We start from the raw sequence: 14,861 nt of genomic DNA on the forward strand, positions 1-14,861 counted from the left end.
ATTTGGCAAGATAATGATGCCTAGGGACGAGATGGATAGTTACTTAAGTTAGATGGTTTCTTATTAGTATACTAGATTCAACATGGAAGTTGATAGGTAATAGGTTATCAGATTGATGTAAGTAGTAAGGCAATTGTGGTCCACATTAAGGGAGTGGTTTGGGGTCTTCTCCCAATATGATCCGGTAGAGTTGTAGAGAGGCTGTGTTCTCAAAAGGGGCAATCTTTAATTGGGTATATATCTCATGCATATTTTAAGCCAAATTAAGTCATATTGGCACTACTTAGATAGCTTATTTTGTGGGTCATCTTTTGGTCTAAAGGGTAGATCAGGGACTGTAAAATAATATAACATTTTCAAACAAATAATATACACGACCATGACCGAATTCAAACATTCTCTGCAATCTAAAATAAATCACATCCATTACATTCAATAAGTGAAGATCACGTTATGCACTATAATGATTTTAATTGTAAATCTGGATGGTCCATGCACTCACTTGTATGAGGAGGAATGGCCAATTTTATATTTAACTTTAATAAGTGAAGGTGGGGATTTCAGTTAATACTATTACATTCTGATACGAACGCAAACTAACGGAAGATAACTAAGCTAAGTATAGAAATTGAATCTGAATTTTTCTCCCCTTTTTATTCAATCATTATCGCTTATATAATAGTTTCCATACAAGATATTTTATGGAATTGGTTATAACGGAAATATGAAATGTGCAGAATTCGTGGAGTAGTGGATTCATCACGTGGGAATTAAGCTGAAAGGATCTTCTAGAATGACGCCAAGGATTCACTCGAAATCATTCAAGTAAGTGGGTTTTCGGGTCACCATTTTGGGCCTGCTATTGTTGCCATTGATGCTGTTGTGGGGTTCTCTGTTCTGCATATTGCTATCAACACCCGCGCCTCCGAAAACAACCTCGTCCTCGAGGTTGTAGGACTGTTGTAAATCGTCCCAAAGTTCCCAAGAAGTATCCTCAGGAGGAAGACCCATCCATTGAACGAGGACCAGGCGCCGGGGAGGGGTAACGGAAGAATCTAATTTCCAGTCCAAAATGGTCAAAGGTGTGACCACGGGGTGATGATCCACGGCCAAAGGAGGAAGGGGAATGATATCGGACGGAGGGGCTCCTTGGTGTGCCTTCAAAAGGGAAATATGGAAAACGTTGTGGATACGGGAATCATTGGGTAAGGCGAGCTTGTAGGCCACGGGGCCTATGCGCTCGGTCACCTGGTAAGGGCCGAAGTAGCGTTTGGCCAACTTGGAATATGTGGGATTCAAGGACTTCTGGCGGTATGGACGGAGGCGGAGATATACCCAGTCGCCGACAGTGTACTGGACGTCACGGCGATGCTTATCGGCATTGGTCTTCATCTGCGAGGAGAAGGTGCAATCGTGATTTGCAGCGGTGACCGGGGGACCATTTGTCGTCACAATGGTAACAGAGCCCCTGGTCACGGCGCAGTGCGAGCTCCTCTGCCGACAAACGTTTCACGGTGAGTTTCGGGGAATGGAAGGGAAGGGGGGAAGGGGCCTTAGGGGAAGAGTGTATAGTGGTTGAGGAAGGGGTTGGTGTCGGAAGCGGGAGGGGCGGCGGTGGTGGTGGTCGGTGGCCCCGGCGGCGGTCCAGTAGTTTATCTTCCTGGAGGCGGGCCAGTTCAATCGCCTGAGGAAGAGACATTGGACGAAGCGCCTGGACTTCACGGCGGAGTTCCGGGATTAATCCGGAAATGAAGCAGCTCAACAATGAAGAGGGAGCGATGCCAATGGTGCGATTGGCCAAACGTTCGAAAGCTGTGAGATAGTCACCGACGGATCCGGTTTGCTGGAGTTTGAATAAAGTCCCCTGGGGGTCATCATAATAGGAAGGGGCAAATCGGGATTCTAAGGCCTGCAGCATCGCCGGCCAAGAAGAGAATAACCCATTCCAGTGCATCCATTGATACCAGGAGAGGGCGGGTCCGTCCATATAGAACGAGGCAATGGTGAGACGTTCGAGCTCGGGAATCCCCTGGTAATCAAAGAACTGGGATATTTTAAATATCCAACCAAGGGGGTCGTGGCCGTCGAAGCGAGGGACATCGAGTTTCAGGTGGTGGTGCCGGGCAACGGGGGGCGGAGGTATTAACGGGGATGAATTGGGGGTGGGAGAGTTTGTGTGTTGCAGGGAGATGGCCGCGAGACAGTCGAAGAGGGATTCAATCTGAGAGGTGAGTGAATTGTGGATGGTATCGATTTTGGAATTGAGGGATTGGTGACCTTGTGATAAGGAAGTTTGGCCTTCGGTCAGGGCGGCTTGGGTCTGGGAAAGACGAAGGACGGCCTCTTCGAGCTTATCGGTGGTCGTCTGGCGGGTATGGTGGTCGGGCATGGCTGGGAAAAAAAAGCAGGTCGGACCAGTTTGATACGAACGCAAACTAACGGAAGATAACTAAGCTAAGTATAGAAATTGAATCTGAATTTTTCTCCCCTTTTTATTCAATCATTATCGCTTATATAATAGTTTCCATACAAGATATTTTATGGAATTGGTTATAACGGAAATATGAAATGTGCAGAATTCGTGGAGTAGTGGATTCATCACGTGGGAATTAAGCTGAAAGGATCTTCTAGAATGACGCCAAGGATTCACTCGAAATCATTCAAGTAAGTGGGTTTTCGGGTCACCCTTTTGGGCCTGCTATTGTTGCCATTGATGCTGTTGTGGGGTTCTCTGTTCTGCATATTGCTATCACATTCACTTGAAAGAACTTTACCAAATTGAAATTAACTTTCAAGTAGAAAATTGATCTCTCTATCTCTCTCTCTCTCTCTCTCTCTCTCTCTCTCTCTCTCTCTCTCTCTCTCTCTCTCTCTCTCTCTCTCTCTCTCTCTCTCTCTCTCTCTCTCTCTCTCTCTCTCTCTATATATATATATATATATATATATATATATATATATATATATATATATATGTTTTATTTATTTGGAAGCTATAATTGTCGAGGAGCTCAAAGTAGCACCCAGTTATCAGTATCCAACAACCGGCAAAGAAAAAAACAGTTATCCGAAAAATTACCAGACATGCATCGAGCTTTTGAGGTCGATAAAAAACTTCACCTTAGTTGGTATGTAAAAAAATATACTCCCTATTTTTAGTTGTATCTTTTTATAGAAAATGTCAAATAAACTTATATAGTATTCTCACTATTATTTGCAACTGAATTTTAGAGAAAATTATTATTAAAAACCTAAACTTATTAATGAATATCATTTAAGAACCATAACTTTAGATTCATTTTCCACATATCCAGTGACTAAGCCCTCCACACAATTTCTACACAAAAAGCAACAACAAGATCAAATTGGAACTGAAAGAGACCTTGAAGCATAAAAAAAGATTGCTACAAATAATGGAGCTGAAACAAATTCTCAAGGTAAGGACAAAATGGTTAATAAAATTTGTACTAGTATACGTTATGATAGATTCTGGTATACATTTTCATGTTATGCGTGAGCCTATCTATGTGACGCATCTGACTGTGTCTGCTCTCCAACATGCATGTACATGTGTTTCCCACACACCATATTTGGGCATTGGGCACCAAATAAACTCTATTTATAAGCGAATTGAAGAAACATAAATTAAGAGAACATTGAGAATGAGTTAGCAGAAGTCTCATTACTCTATCCTATCATTTGTTTAGGATCTGAAACCAGCGATTGGTAGTCCATTATTTCCAGTCAATTACCAAAGCTGTGTGGATTTCATTATATGTTGCACATCAATTATTCTCACCATACCTCTGATCTATAGGTTTGCACTCAATTATTCTCACCATACCAGTAATAGATTTTATATACACATTGGCCTGTAAGTAGAAATAACAAAATGGACCGGGTTCATCAGGCTGGTCTGTTGGCTTGTCGTATCCGTCATATTCGGAAAAGTGGATAACGAGGGAAACAATGCATTTCACTTGGCAGCCGAACTAGGAGATTATAAACCTTGGCTCATTCCTGACGAAGCCCTTCAAATGCATTGGGAAATCAAGTGGTACCTGGTAAGTTTACATATATTTGATTAGAATTTTGAAAGTTGTCAAAAGTTGATAATCTGCATTAACTTGTTTTCGTTTGAAAACTAAAAGGGGATACACTCTCGCGTGATATCAGAAATGGAATCAATGCAGCTAATGCTGAAACAAATTATTGATGATTGGAAGGGAAGTTGAGAAAAAAATTTAAAAGTAAAAATTACATCCATTAAACATTTAAACATCAAGGATGTTGTTTGAGTACGCAAATATGGATTTTTTTTTATCTATATATACGTCAGCTACAAATATAGAAGAGCTTATTAAATACGATTAGTGATTTAGGGTCTTTATATATAGGCTTTTATTTAAACTTGTTTCAAAATTTTATAAAAATCTTTATCAAATTAAGCTTCTATTTTAACTTATTCTAATAAGTCTGTCAATCAAAGATTTAAAAAAATCTTATTAGATAAAAACTTGTGAAATAAACATTTTATTGAACTATTAACCCAAATAAGTTCTAAACCAATTATTAACACCAACTATAGCTTCTATTTGAATCCAATTATTATCCCTGTAAAATTAATTACAAATTTCGGTCATTGAGACCAGTTGCTGCCCTGCTGGTTATGTGATGCAGTTTGTTAAGGAATCGATGTCACTTCATTTCTTTCGTTGATACAACAATGAAAACAAGACACCTAGAGATATCCTCAGCGAAACTCACAAGGACCTCGTTAGGAGTGGTGGAGAATGGCTGAAAAAAACTGCTGGATCCTGCTCCTTGGTAGCAGCACTGATAGCCACTGTAGCCTTTTCCACATCCACCACCATCCCCGGCAACTTCAAAGATGACACAGGTGCCCCAACCCTTGAAGACAGGCCAGAATTCAAAGCCTTTGCCATTGCATCTCTCATTGCTCGTTGCTGTTCTGTCACCTCACTGGTGCTGTTCCTCTCAATACTCACATCTCGGTATCAAGAGCATGATTTCGATAGCAGTCTTCCCAGGAAGCTGATCCTTGGGTTGACATCGTTGTTCATGTCCATTATCTCCACGATGGTTTGTTTCTGTGCTGGCCATTTCTTTGTGCTAAAGGACAAACTCAAATCTGTTGCATTTCCTGTGTATATGCCGTGACATGTCTGCCAGTGACACCTTTTGCCTTGGCTCAATTTCCACTCTACATTGATCTCATATGGGCACCTTTCAAGAAACTATCACAGCATGGCTACAAAACCTCTCTAACATAGTTTAACGACCAGCATTATAGTAGAACTTAAATTGTGCTGCATCTGTAATCTAATTCTCCGTATATGAGGCTTAATCTAGACCTTGCATCTAGAGACTACATATCTAAGGTGGGTTATTTAGTATTTTATTTTATTTTTGCAATAATTCAGTATTTGTTTAGTTAGTTAACAGTTTCTAATGGTATTTTAAAACGTAACTGGAATTTTGTTTTGATAGGGACAATTTTATAGAAGATAAAATCCAGAAATAACATTAAAAGATACCCAGTAATACAGAGGGAGACACCACACAAATTATGTGCTGAGTTTTACTTTCTTGACCTTTTCAGCCTGTCCAAAGAATATATCTGTCTAGTGTCTTCAAATATAGTGAGAAGAATAAGGAAACAGTAATTGTAATAACTCAAATTGTCTCCTTACCACAGCCAAAGAAACCAGCAGGTCCAAAATAATGACTCTAGAAGACAACAGTGTCAAGCATCATTCCAAGAGTTTGAACAATGTTGGAAGACATCAAATTTGACACATGCTCTTCGAGGTGCTTCTTTGCATCTTGTCTTCCCACATTTGCTATTACAAGCTTTTCTGGAGGCAGCTCATCCTCCTCTTGAACAGCCTTGTTATATTTGATAGCTAAGTTCAACATTTCCTGCAATATCAAATTAATTGAGATCTATCAGTATTTAATCTACTAAAGATATTAGGCCATTTTTCAAATCTGAAAACTAGCATAAATAAAACAAAATATATATGCCTGAATTTTACAAGTATGAGTAATCAGATGGGTACCAATCTACATTACACTATGGATCATTAAATTACCTGTACAGTCTGTTCATTAGTTTTAGAATGTGTATCAAAATGCCGAAGTGTCAAACCATCAGTCCATTTCTTCTTGTGAAGATTAAGCAACATCTTCTCCTCGAGTTCATTCTTCCTGTAATTAATGGCTATGGAATAGTAATGCCGGTTCAACCCATGGATCAATGCCTAAAGAGGGCCAATAAAAAATGGTCAGAAGCAATTAAAAAAATGCAGAATAAGTGCTTCCAAATATAAATCATAGCAACAGTATAAAAAACTTCGTACCCCATTGCCCAGAGGCTCTTCGCTATGCGAAGGTATGGGGGAGGGATGTTGTACGCAGCCTTACCCTTGCATATGCAAAGAGGCTGTTTCCGGATTCGAACCCATGACCAACAGGTCACCAAGGCACAACTTTACCGCTGCACCAGGGCTCGCCCTCTGTTCGTACCCCATTGCCCAGAGGCTCTTCGCTATGCGAAGGTATGGGGGAGGGATGTTGTACGCAGCCTTACCCTTGCATATGCAAAGAGGCTGTTTCCGGATTCGAACCCATGACCAACAAGTCACCAAGGCACAACTTTACCGCTGCACCAGGGCTCGCCCTCTAAACGTCAGAAAAAAAGGGATTTGGATAACACACTTGAATGGATGGCTTATTCAGATGTCCCAAATTGGATGTTGTCTGCCTTGGTTCTTGACCAAGCATCATTGTCTGTGGATTGATCAATCGAAAAGCATCAATCACCACTTTGCCTTTAACACTTTGTATTGGATCTACAACCACAGCCACTGCACGCTGATTCAAAGCCTCAAAACTCTGCATGATGTAACATAGAGGAGCAAGTTACTCATACTAATCAGCAGCAACTTATTAATATGAACCAAAATAATAGTTAATACTAATATTGGATTTAATTATAATGCGTAGACCTAGATGGAAATTACAATTACCTACAATTCAAAGTTTAAGAAATAGGCAACAGACACTTCAAAGCACATATCATGGCACTGTTTTCAATAAGCAAGAAAAAGGTTTGATTCCACTGATATCTTAAGAACATTTTATATCAAAATGAACAGCTCCCCATTCACCATTCAGGGAATCAAAGCAAGCTTCCATACTAACAAATATTGACTTTCTAGGAACATCAGAAACAAATCTAAGATTCTTTTATTAAATGAATCTCAGATCTCTTTTTAAAAATAAACGAGTAAAATGGCAATATTAACATATCTAGCAGGTAGTTTTGTCCCTGATTTAAATTGGGCATATGATTTAGTCCTCATTTTATTCAAACTCTTTAATATTAGTCTTTCTGCTAAGCTAGCAGGGAGAATACTTTCGTGTCATCATTGTCAAAGGGAAACTGAGCATATCGTTTAGGCATCAGCTTTATTAACCAAAAGGCAGCAAACAATTAAAGCCATATTAGCAATAGGTTCAACACAGGAATCAACAAAGAAAACAATTAAAAAGAAAGAAATGAAGTTGAACCTGCTGTGTATTGATGTCAACACCAGAGAGCCAACAGCCAAATCCAGGATGCGAATGGTACCAGCCAACAACCATCTCTGGTCTGCAACACAAATCCAACATCAATGAACTAATAAACCAAATCCAACACAAAATTATAAAAATAAATACGCAAATAATAAATAAAATACCTTCCGGTTTGTTTGAGCATGTCAAGCATATTAGTCTGAAAAACATGATCAACAGCTTCAACACTAACACCAGTACCACTCTGCGGCATTGCGAAGACATCAACCACACGAACGGTGTACTCGTCCACGAATTCTCCAAGCATCAAACCCATCACTTCCATGGGAACCCCAGCCCTTCCTGCAATTACAAAAACACGAAAACCCTAATTTTGTAATCGGGTACCCCATGACTCGATTAGGCTAAAAAACGGAAACTTTTGGACTTTACCGTGCTTCAGCATCTTGAGGAGAGCGAGTGAGGAGATGTAGACCTGCTCGGAGGAATCGAGAGTTGGGGAATCTGGGGGAGGGTGCCCTAGAGCTCCACCTGCACCTGCGAACATTCGCTGAAGCCTCTCCATCGCAAATCTCACTTCGGATTTGGGATTTGGACTGAACTGAATTGGTTTCACTGAGAATTTGAAGTTGAAGCGGAACGCTGAAACCCACCAACAACAAAACCAGAAAATCCTTATTCGGTGCCCTACTTCAATACTTAGATGTTTTATCTAAGCGGTAACTATTAATTTGATTCCTAGATTATTAAAAATGACTTTAATTTAATCCTTAAATTTATAAAGTTATTTAATTTTTAAAAATATTTCAATTACATCTTTTTATATTATATGTGGGACCAGCAGCGGCTTAGGAGACTGCAACAAATATAATATAATGTGTGTGTGTTTTTTTTTACTCTTTCTCATCTTTCTTTCATCTCTTTTTATTTATTTTTATTTCTCATACTTTTAATTGTGTTTTTCATTCATCTCTATCAAATACAATATTAATAAAAAGTAAAAAAGATGTCAGAATTTTTCACATTTCTTCATTGTTGAAAACAGAAATACAAATGTGTGAGACCCTCTTTATAAAAAAAATCGTGTCATTTTCTTTTCAATTCAAATTTTAATTTATTTTCCTTCCTCACTTTCTTTCTTGTTGCATTCCAAACGGAACACATTACTTCTTTTTTGAACTAGATATGTTGTTGCCATTGAAGTGACCTGATCAGATAGACGTTCGGTCAGCTGCCAGCTTCTGAGAAAAGAGGGTTTCTGCGTTTCTCACTGTTTTATTTTTGTCTCAATGGGAACATTGCAATGCATGTGCTTGTCATCAGGGTACTCATCAAATTCTACTCTGAGAAGAATCTTCCTCAGTCACTCTTTGCCAACCCAATGATATGCATGAATGCAGACATGGCATCAGCCACGGAAGTAAGGTTCTTTGTTAATTTGTCCAGCTCCGAAAGCTGAGAACCGAGCTTGTTATTGATCTTCTTAAGCAGTATTTCGGAAATACTAGCTGCTTGAAGTTGAATCAGCTTCTGTGCCAAAACTGGAATGCCCACAATGGACTTGTCAATTTTGAACAAAAGTAGGTGTGTCTGGAATAGTTTGGCTTCATTGGACTCAACCCCAATGCGATTTCTGACACACACATAGCCAAGTCCAATGTTGACATCATTAGCAGTTAGCTTCTCATGCAAGCCCTCAGGGGCCTTATCAGCTTTTGTGACCACAGCAAGAGTCTTCTCACCCGTTTTGTGACCACAGCTTTTGTAGAAATGTCTCTCAATCAAGGTATAGTTAGGCATCTTTAAATTTTGATGAGTTCATATTATTACATACATTTAATTAAATTAAAGGTGAATTGCTTTTGCACTTTCCAAATACGCTCAATTTAAAAGAACTTTATCCTTTGTCTTGGAAGGTGGATTTTTGTGATGAAATGCCCTTTGCCCCTGATGATAATAATAATAAGCCTCCGGTTGCAATATTGCGCATGAGCTCAATGCATTTTCCATTTCATAATAATTAAGGCCAAATAGTGAAAGAGGGAGAGGAGGTGGTAACCGGTGAGGCTATGGCCTCAATGTTTCAAGAGCTTTGTCTAAATATATGAAAAGTTTTAACACTGATAAATTGGTGTACCTGTATATATGACTTTTTTTTGGACAGAATATGACTACTAGTACTGTTATTGGTATTGATATTGATGTACCTTCTTGGTTCCTTCTTTCTTTACTTAAAAATTATGTTTCACGAGGCAAAAAAAAACTCTCATAAGCATAGGATGATTAAAAAGAAAGAAACGTAAAGTCATTGGATTATAAACCATAAACTTTATGTACACACTCACTCAAAGTCCAACTAATTTACATTGGTTCATGGTTAAATCTCTTACTCTCCCTTATCAACTAGGGAACGCCACATTGCTTTGCAACCCCTGCCAAGTCATCTTGAAGAATAGCAAGAAGGGCAAAGGGTGGGTCCGAGAATCGCTTCGCACCCGATTCCGAAGAGTGGGAGTGTCCCAAGTGAGCCAACTTATCAGCCGCACGATTGGACTCTCTAAACACGTGCGAGAACTCCACCAACCACTCTTTGCGAACAAGCTCGTTGATCTCCGAAACCAACGCAAAAGCTAGGTCTTTAGCCACTGGGTCATGCCTTATAAGACCAAGAGCATGACCAGAATCTATCCACCTTCACCTTCTTGCAACCAAGATCCCACGCCAACTTCAGACCGTGAACTACCCCCCATAGCTCCGCTAAAGTAACCGCTGTGATACCTAAATTAACAGTGAAACCACCTAGGAAACATCCTGAGGAATCACGAACTAGACCACCACACGCACTCCCAGTACTCCCGTTTCTATGGTTCTCAAACACAGAACCATCTGTGTTCAGGCAAACCCACCCATTAGGTGGACATCTCCATGTACACCATATAGGAACCTTAACTCCAGAATTTGAGGTGTTACTATAATTTGGATCATCTCTTAGGTACCTTCCTAGCTCTTGCTTCTTGCAATCAAACTCCTCTATCTCTGCCAATTGGTTACACTCTAGCCACTCTATGGTTTCCTCAACTGCCTCTTCAATCTTCTTTGCTCTCTCCCTCATTTCATAAGCGTAATTCTCGAGTGTGTTCTTCGCCTTCACCTTCTTCTTTGCCACCTCATCCTCTGCCTTGTACCTCTTTGAATCTCTCACCATTCTTCTTATCTCTTCCGGGCTTAGCCTTCCATGCTTGCTATTGATTGTGATCTTCTTTTTTAACCCTTTGGCTTGATCTTCCGCGGTTACCTCCACAATGCCATCAGCATCCACATCAAAGATAACGCTGATTTGTGACACTCCCTTTGGTAATGGATCGAACCTGTAGAGGATAAACTTGCCGAGAAAGAAGTTATCCTTTGTCTTAACTTGTTCTCCCTCGAACACTTTGACTGTAAGAGATTTCTGATTGTCGTAGAAGATGGAACAAACCCTCTCCTTCTTGGTGGGGATCGCGGTGTTCTTGGGGATCAACACTGACATCACACCACCAGCACCCTCGAATCCAATACTAATTGGCATCACATCCAGCAACAACAATTCCTCCACTTTTTTATCTCCTTCACCGCTCAAAATCGCTGCTTGAACTGCTGCACCATACGCCACAGCTTCATCAGGGTTGATGCCTTTGCAAAGCTCTTTGGTGGTACCATTGAGACTGAACATGTCCTTCAGAAGTTGTTGTACCTTTGGAATTCTAGTAGACCCACCAACAAGAACGATCTCATGGACTTGAATCTTATCACTCCTTGCCTCAAGGAGACACTTCTCCACCGTCTCCATACACTTCATAAACAAGTCCTTGTTCAGTTCCTCGAACAAGGCCCTTGTCACAGTGGCATACAGATCAACCCCTTCATATAAACAATCAAGCTCAATCGTTGTCTGAGCAGTCGAAGACAGAATCCTCTTTGCTTTCTCGCACGCTGACCTCAACCTCACCAAAGCTTCCGCATTCCCGCTAATATCCTTCTTGTGCTTCTCTCTAAACACATTCACCAGATGGTTCACCAATTTGTTATCAAAATCCACACCACCCAAATGAGTATCTCCCACACTAGCCTTAACCTTAAACATCCCTTCATAAATAGTCACCAAGGAAACATCAAAAGTACCACCACCGAGATCAAACACAAGCACGTTCTGCTCACCCACTCTCAATCCTTTTCTGTCCAACCCGTAAGCAATAGCAGCCGCAGTTGGTTCGCTGATGATCCTCAACACGTTCAAACCCGCGATTTTCCCGACATCCTTAGTGGCCTGTCTCTGCGCGTTGCTGAAGTAAGCAGGGACAGTGATCACTGCATCCTTTACGAAATGACCCAAATGGGCTTCGACAACTTCCTTCATCTTAAACAGCACCATGGAAGATATCTCTTCGGGGGCAAGGAGTTTCTCCTCACCTTTGTAAGTGACCGTGACCATGGGCTTGTCTCTATTGTCAGGGACAACCTTAAAAGGCCGATGTAAATAGTAACTCTAGTTAATCTTAGTTAATCATAGTTGTAACTGAATTAATTTAGCCAAGTTAAGAGTTTGTTAGTTAGCTAGTTTACTATATATATTAATTACACTTTATGCATTGTTTTATGTTTTTTTACAATGAATATATTCCATTTCATAATTTCTCTCCTTTGGTATTCCAAAGTTAACATGGTATCAATTTGAAACAGTTTCCGCAATTTTTTTCTTTGCACCTTCATCTTCTTCGCGTTCTACAATTCTTTCTTGCTGAATCACCTCAACAATGGTGATTTCTTACTCTGATTTTGCTACCAATCCCTCTAATCCATACTACATGCATCCGAATGAGAATCCTTCTCTTGTTCTCGTTCAACCTGTGCTTGATAACAAAAACTATCAGATCTGGTGCAGACCGATGAAGGTGGCTCTTATCTCCAAGAACAAGGTCAAATTTGTTGATGGCACTCTTTCCCCTCCCCTTATCTCTGATCCTCTCTATGAACCCTGGCTTCGTTGTAATAACCTCGTTCTCTCATGGCTTCAACGTTCAATCTCTGAAGAAATCGCAAAATCTCTCCTCTGGTGTGATCGCGCTTCTCTTGTATGGAAAAGTTTGGAGAATCGGTTCTCTCAGGGTGATATTTTTCATGTTGTTGATATTCAAGAGGGTGATATTTTTCGCGTTGCTGATATTCAAGAGGAAGTAGCTCGTCTTCAACAAGGAACTCTTGACATCTCTTCGTATTTCACCAAATTGATGACGCTTTGGGAAGAAATTGAGAATTTTCGTCCAATTCGTGATTGTACTTGCGCTATGCCGTGTTCTTGTGGTGCTGCTACAGATTTACGCAAATTCAAGGAGCAAGATAAGGTAATCAAGTTCTTGAAAGGTCTTGGTGATCAATACTCTCATGTTCGCTCATGTCTTGCTGTACGGTTTGGTCGGAGAATCGTTGACCAATCAAACGTTTGTTTGTCGTCAAAGACGGTATTTTGCGGATTCATGGATCTTTGGCTCATGGAGGAGTCCCCCAACAACCTTTGGTTGTCGTTGAAGGCAACGTAGGAAGGGGTGGTGCAGTTGCCTTGGTCGTTGGAAATGACCTCGATGCGGTTGTGTTGCCACACAGCCACACAGCTGTAGCTGGTGCCCAAGTCAATGCCTATAGCTTTGACTTTTTTTGTTGCCATTGGAAGAGTTTAACAGAGAAGAAGAAAAGAGACGAGAGTTAGTTACCCACCGGAGAACAGAGAGAAAAGGGTCTTTGATTGTGGAAGAATGGATGTGATTGATGAGTGACGGGTAAGATGGATCTATGTCTATCTATCTATAGGCATAAGAGTGTGATTATCAGAATTCAGAAACCCTTGATTTCATAATTTGTTGGGAAACTGATTGGGAAGGGAAGCAACATGGAGAAAATTAGGGGCAATGTTGAAAAAGATTGGAAAAGAAAAGAGCAAAGAGAGAGACGCGCTTTAGTCATAACGAAGAGAGGGGATGGCTAATACAGGGTTATCTAACAAATATGTAGTATTTCTTAATCAATTCTCTCATATATTAGTAGAATTCATATGATAATCCATCCATCCATATAAAATCTACTATAAATAAGTACTTTTGTCCATGTAATTTGTACTTGATTACAAATTCATTCTTGAACTTTGTAAATTATTAATTTAGTTTACAAAAGTTTAAATATAAAGATAATTTCATTAAGTTGTTAAATCATTTTCATCTTTGTTAGGTTTACTTGTCTTAGGTGATGTGGCATTGATGTGACACATTTATGTGTATGAAAGTGAGCAACATACATTAGATCAAATATTTGTGAATCAATTTGTCAATTTTTTTTTTATTTTTACATCTAAAAATCACCACACAACCATAAAAAGCGATTATTCGGATTTTTCTTCATTTTACCATTGTGAGAGAACTTGAACCCAATGTTCTTGATTGTTTTCCTTCTCCGTCATTTGCATTATTGGTGGCTAACAATGTCGGTTGGTGACATTTTATTTGTGGTCGTCGTTTGAATATGATATTTATCTTTGAGTTGAAGATGAGAGGTCATCTCAAAATATAAGGTTGCATTTTGTTACTTCGTAGCACCACAAATGCATGAATGAGAATGCTTTGTTTTAACCTTTATTTCCCAACCACAATTTGAAATTTATATTGTGATAGTGTTATGTTCCAAGTGCAAGGGAAATCATGGATGTTAATCCATGATTTGGTATCTTTTTTTTTTTGTTTTGGGTATATTCTCATGTTACAAATTTTACTACTTTTTAGTTATGTTATGAACATAATTTTAAGCTTAATCATAGTGTTATTTTCAAAATTTGGTGTGTATCCTGCTATGAATCCTTTTTTACAAGAATTCCTTCTTATCTACTTTTAGATTTGGTCTGAAACATCTTCCTCATCACAATTTGGTTATGTTATGAACAAAATTTTGAGTATAACGATGAATGCATGTTTTAAATTCATACGAGTGTTCTGGATCATTTTGTTATATCTACTAGGGTATATCTACTAAGGACCAAAATGTCATAGAGTAACAACATATTTCCACAAAATCAAAAAGAAAAAGTACATCCTCTCAAAATAACATTAGGTTTGTAAAATAAAAAATAACATTTTAAAAAAGTTTCATTAACAATTTAATCTAAAAATTGACATAAAAAAATATCATTGAACATATGGACTTGTCATGTTACCCTTCACATACTACGAATATACTCAATG

At 39.3% G+C, this 14,861-nt stretch overlaps 1 protein-coding gene and 1 pseudogene across 2 annotated transcripts; both read right to left on the reverse strand.

Moving 5' to 3' along the window:
- Positions 1-3,435: 3,435 nt before the first annotated feature.
- LOC100787992 (26S proteasome non-ATPase regulatory subunit 14-like) lies at positions 3,436-8,323 on the reverse strand. Of its 2 annotated transcripts, XM_014767345.3 has the most exons (7): positions 8,032-8,323; positions 7,764-7,941; positions 7,594-7,675; positions 6,739-6,915; positions 6,114-6,281; positions 5,712-5,940; positions 3,436-4,058 (listed from the first exon to the last, which is right to left on the reverse strand). In XM_014767345.3, the coding sequence occupies exons 1-6, from the start codon at positions 8,162-8,164 to the stop codon at positions 5,749-5,751; spliced, it is 930 nt and encodes a 309-aa protein (XP_014622831.1). In that variant the 5' UTR covers positions 8,165-8,323; the 3' UTR covers positions 3,436-4,058; positions 5,712-5,748. The 2 variants fall into 2 exon arrangements, with proteins under 2 accessions (XP_014622831.1, NP_001241971.2); NM_001255042.3 differs by lacking the exon at positions 3,436-4,058 and having other exon boundaries at positions 5,495-5,940; positions 8,032-8,309.
- A 1,559-nt stretch (positions 8,324-9,882) lies between these two features.
- On the reverse strand, positions 9,883-13,304 carry LOC100797518 (heat shock 70 kDa protein-like; annotated as a pseudogene).
- Positions 13,305-14,861: the final 1,557 nt, after the last annotated feature.

The sequence above is a fragment of the Glycine max genome, chromosome 15 (genome assembly GCF_000004515.6).
Source record: "Glycine max cultivar Williams 82 chromosome 15, Glycine_max_v4.0, whole genome shotgun sequence".
NCBI lineage: Eukaryota > Viridiplantae > Streptophyta > Magnoliopsida > Fabales > Fabaceae > Glycine > Glycine max.

Excerpts from the sequence above, each read along its gene's own strand:
- LOC100787992 (XM_014767345.3), bottom strand. The coding sequence starts at position 8,164 with ATGGAGAGGCTTCAGCGAATGTTCGCAGGTGCAGGTGGAGCTCTAGGG. Across the intron at positions 7,942-8,031 it reads CCTCAAGATGCTGAAGCACG|GAAGGGCTGGGGTTCCCATG; the intron begins GTAAAGTCCAAA and ends TTGTAATTGCAG. Across the intron at positions 6,282-6,738 it reads TGAATAAGCCATCCATTCAA|GCATTGATCCATGGGTTGAA; the intron begins GTGTGTTATCCA and ends GGCCCTCTTTAG.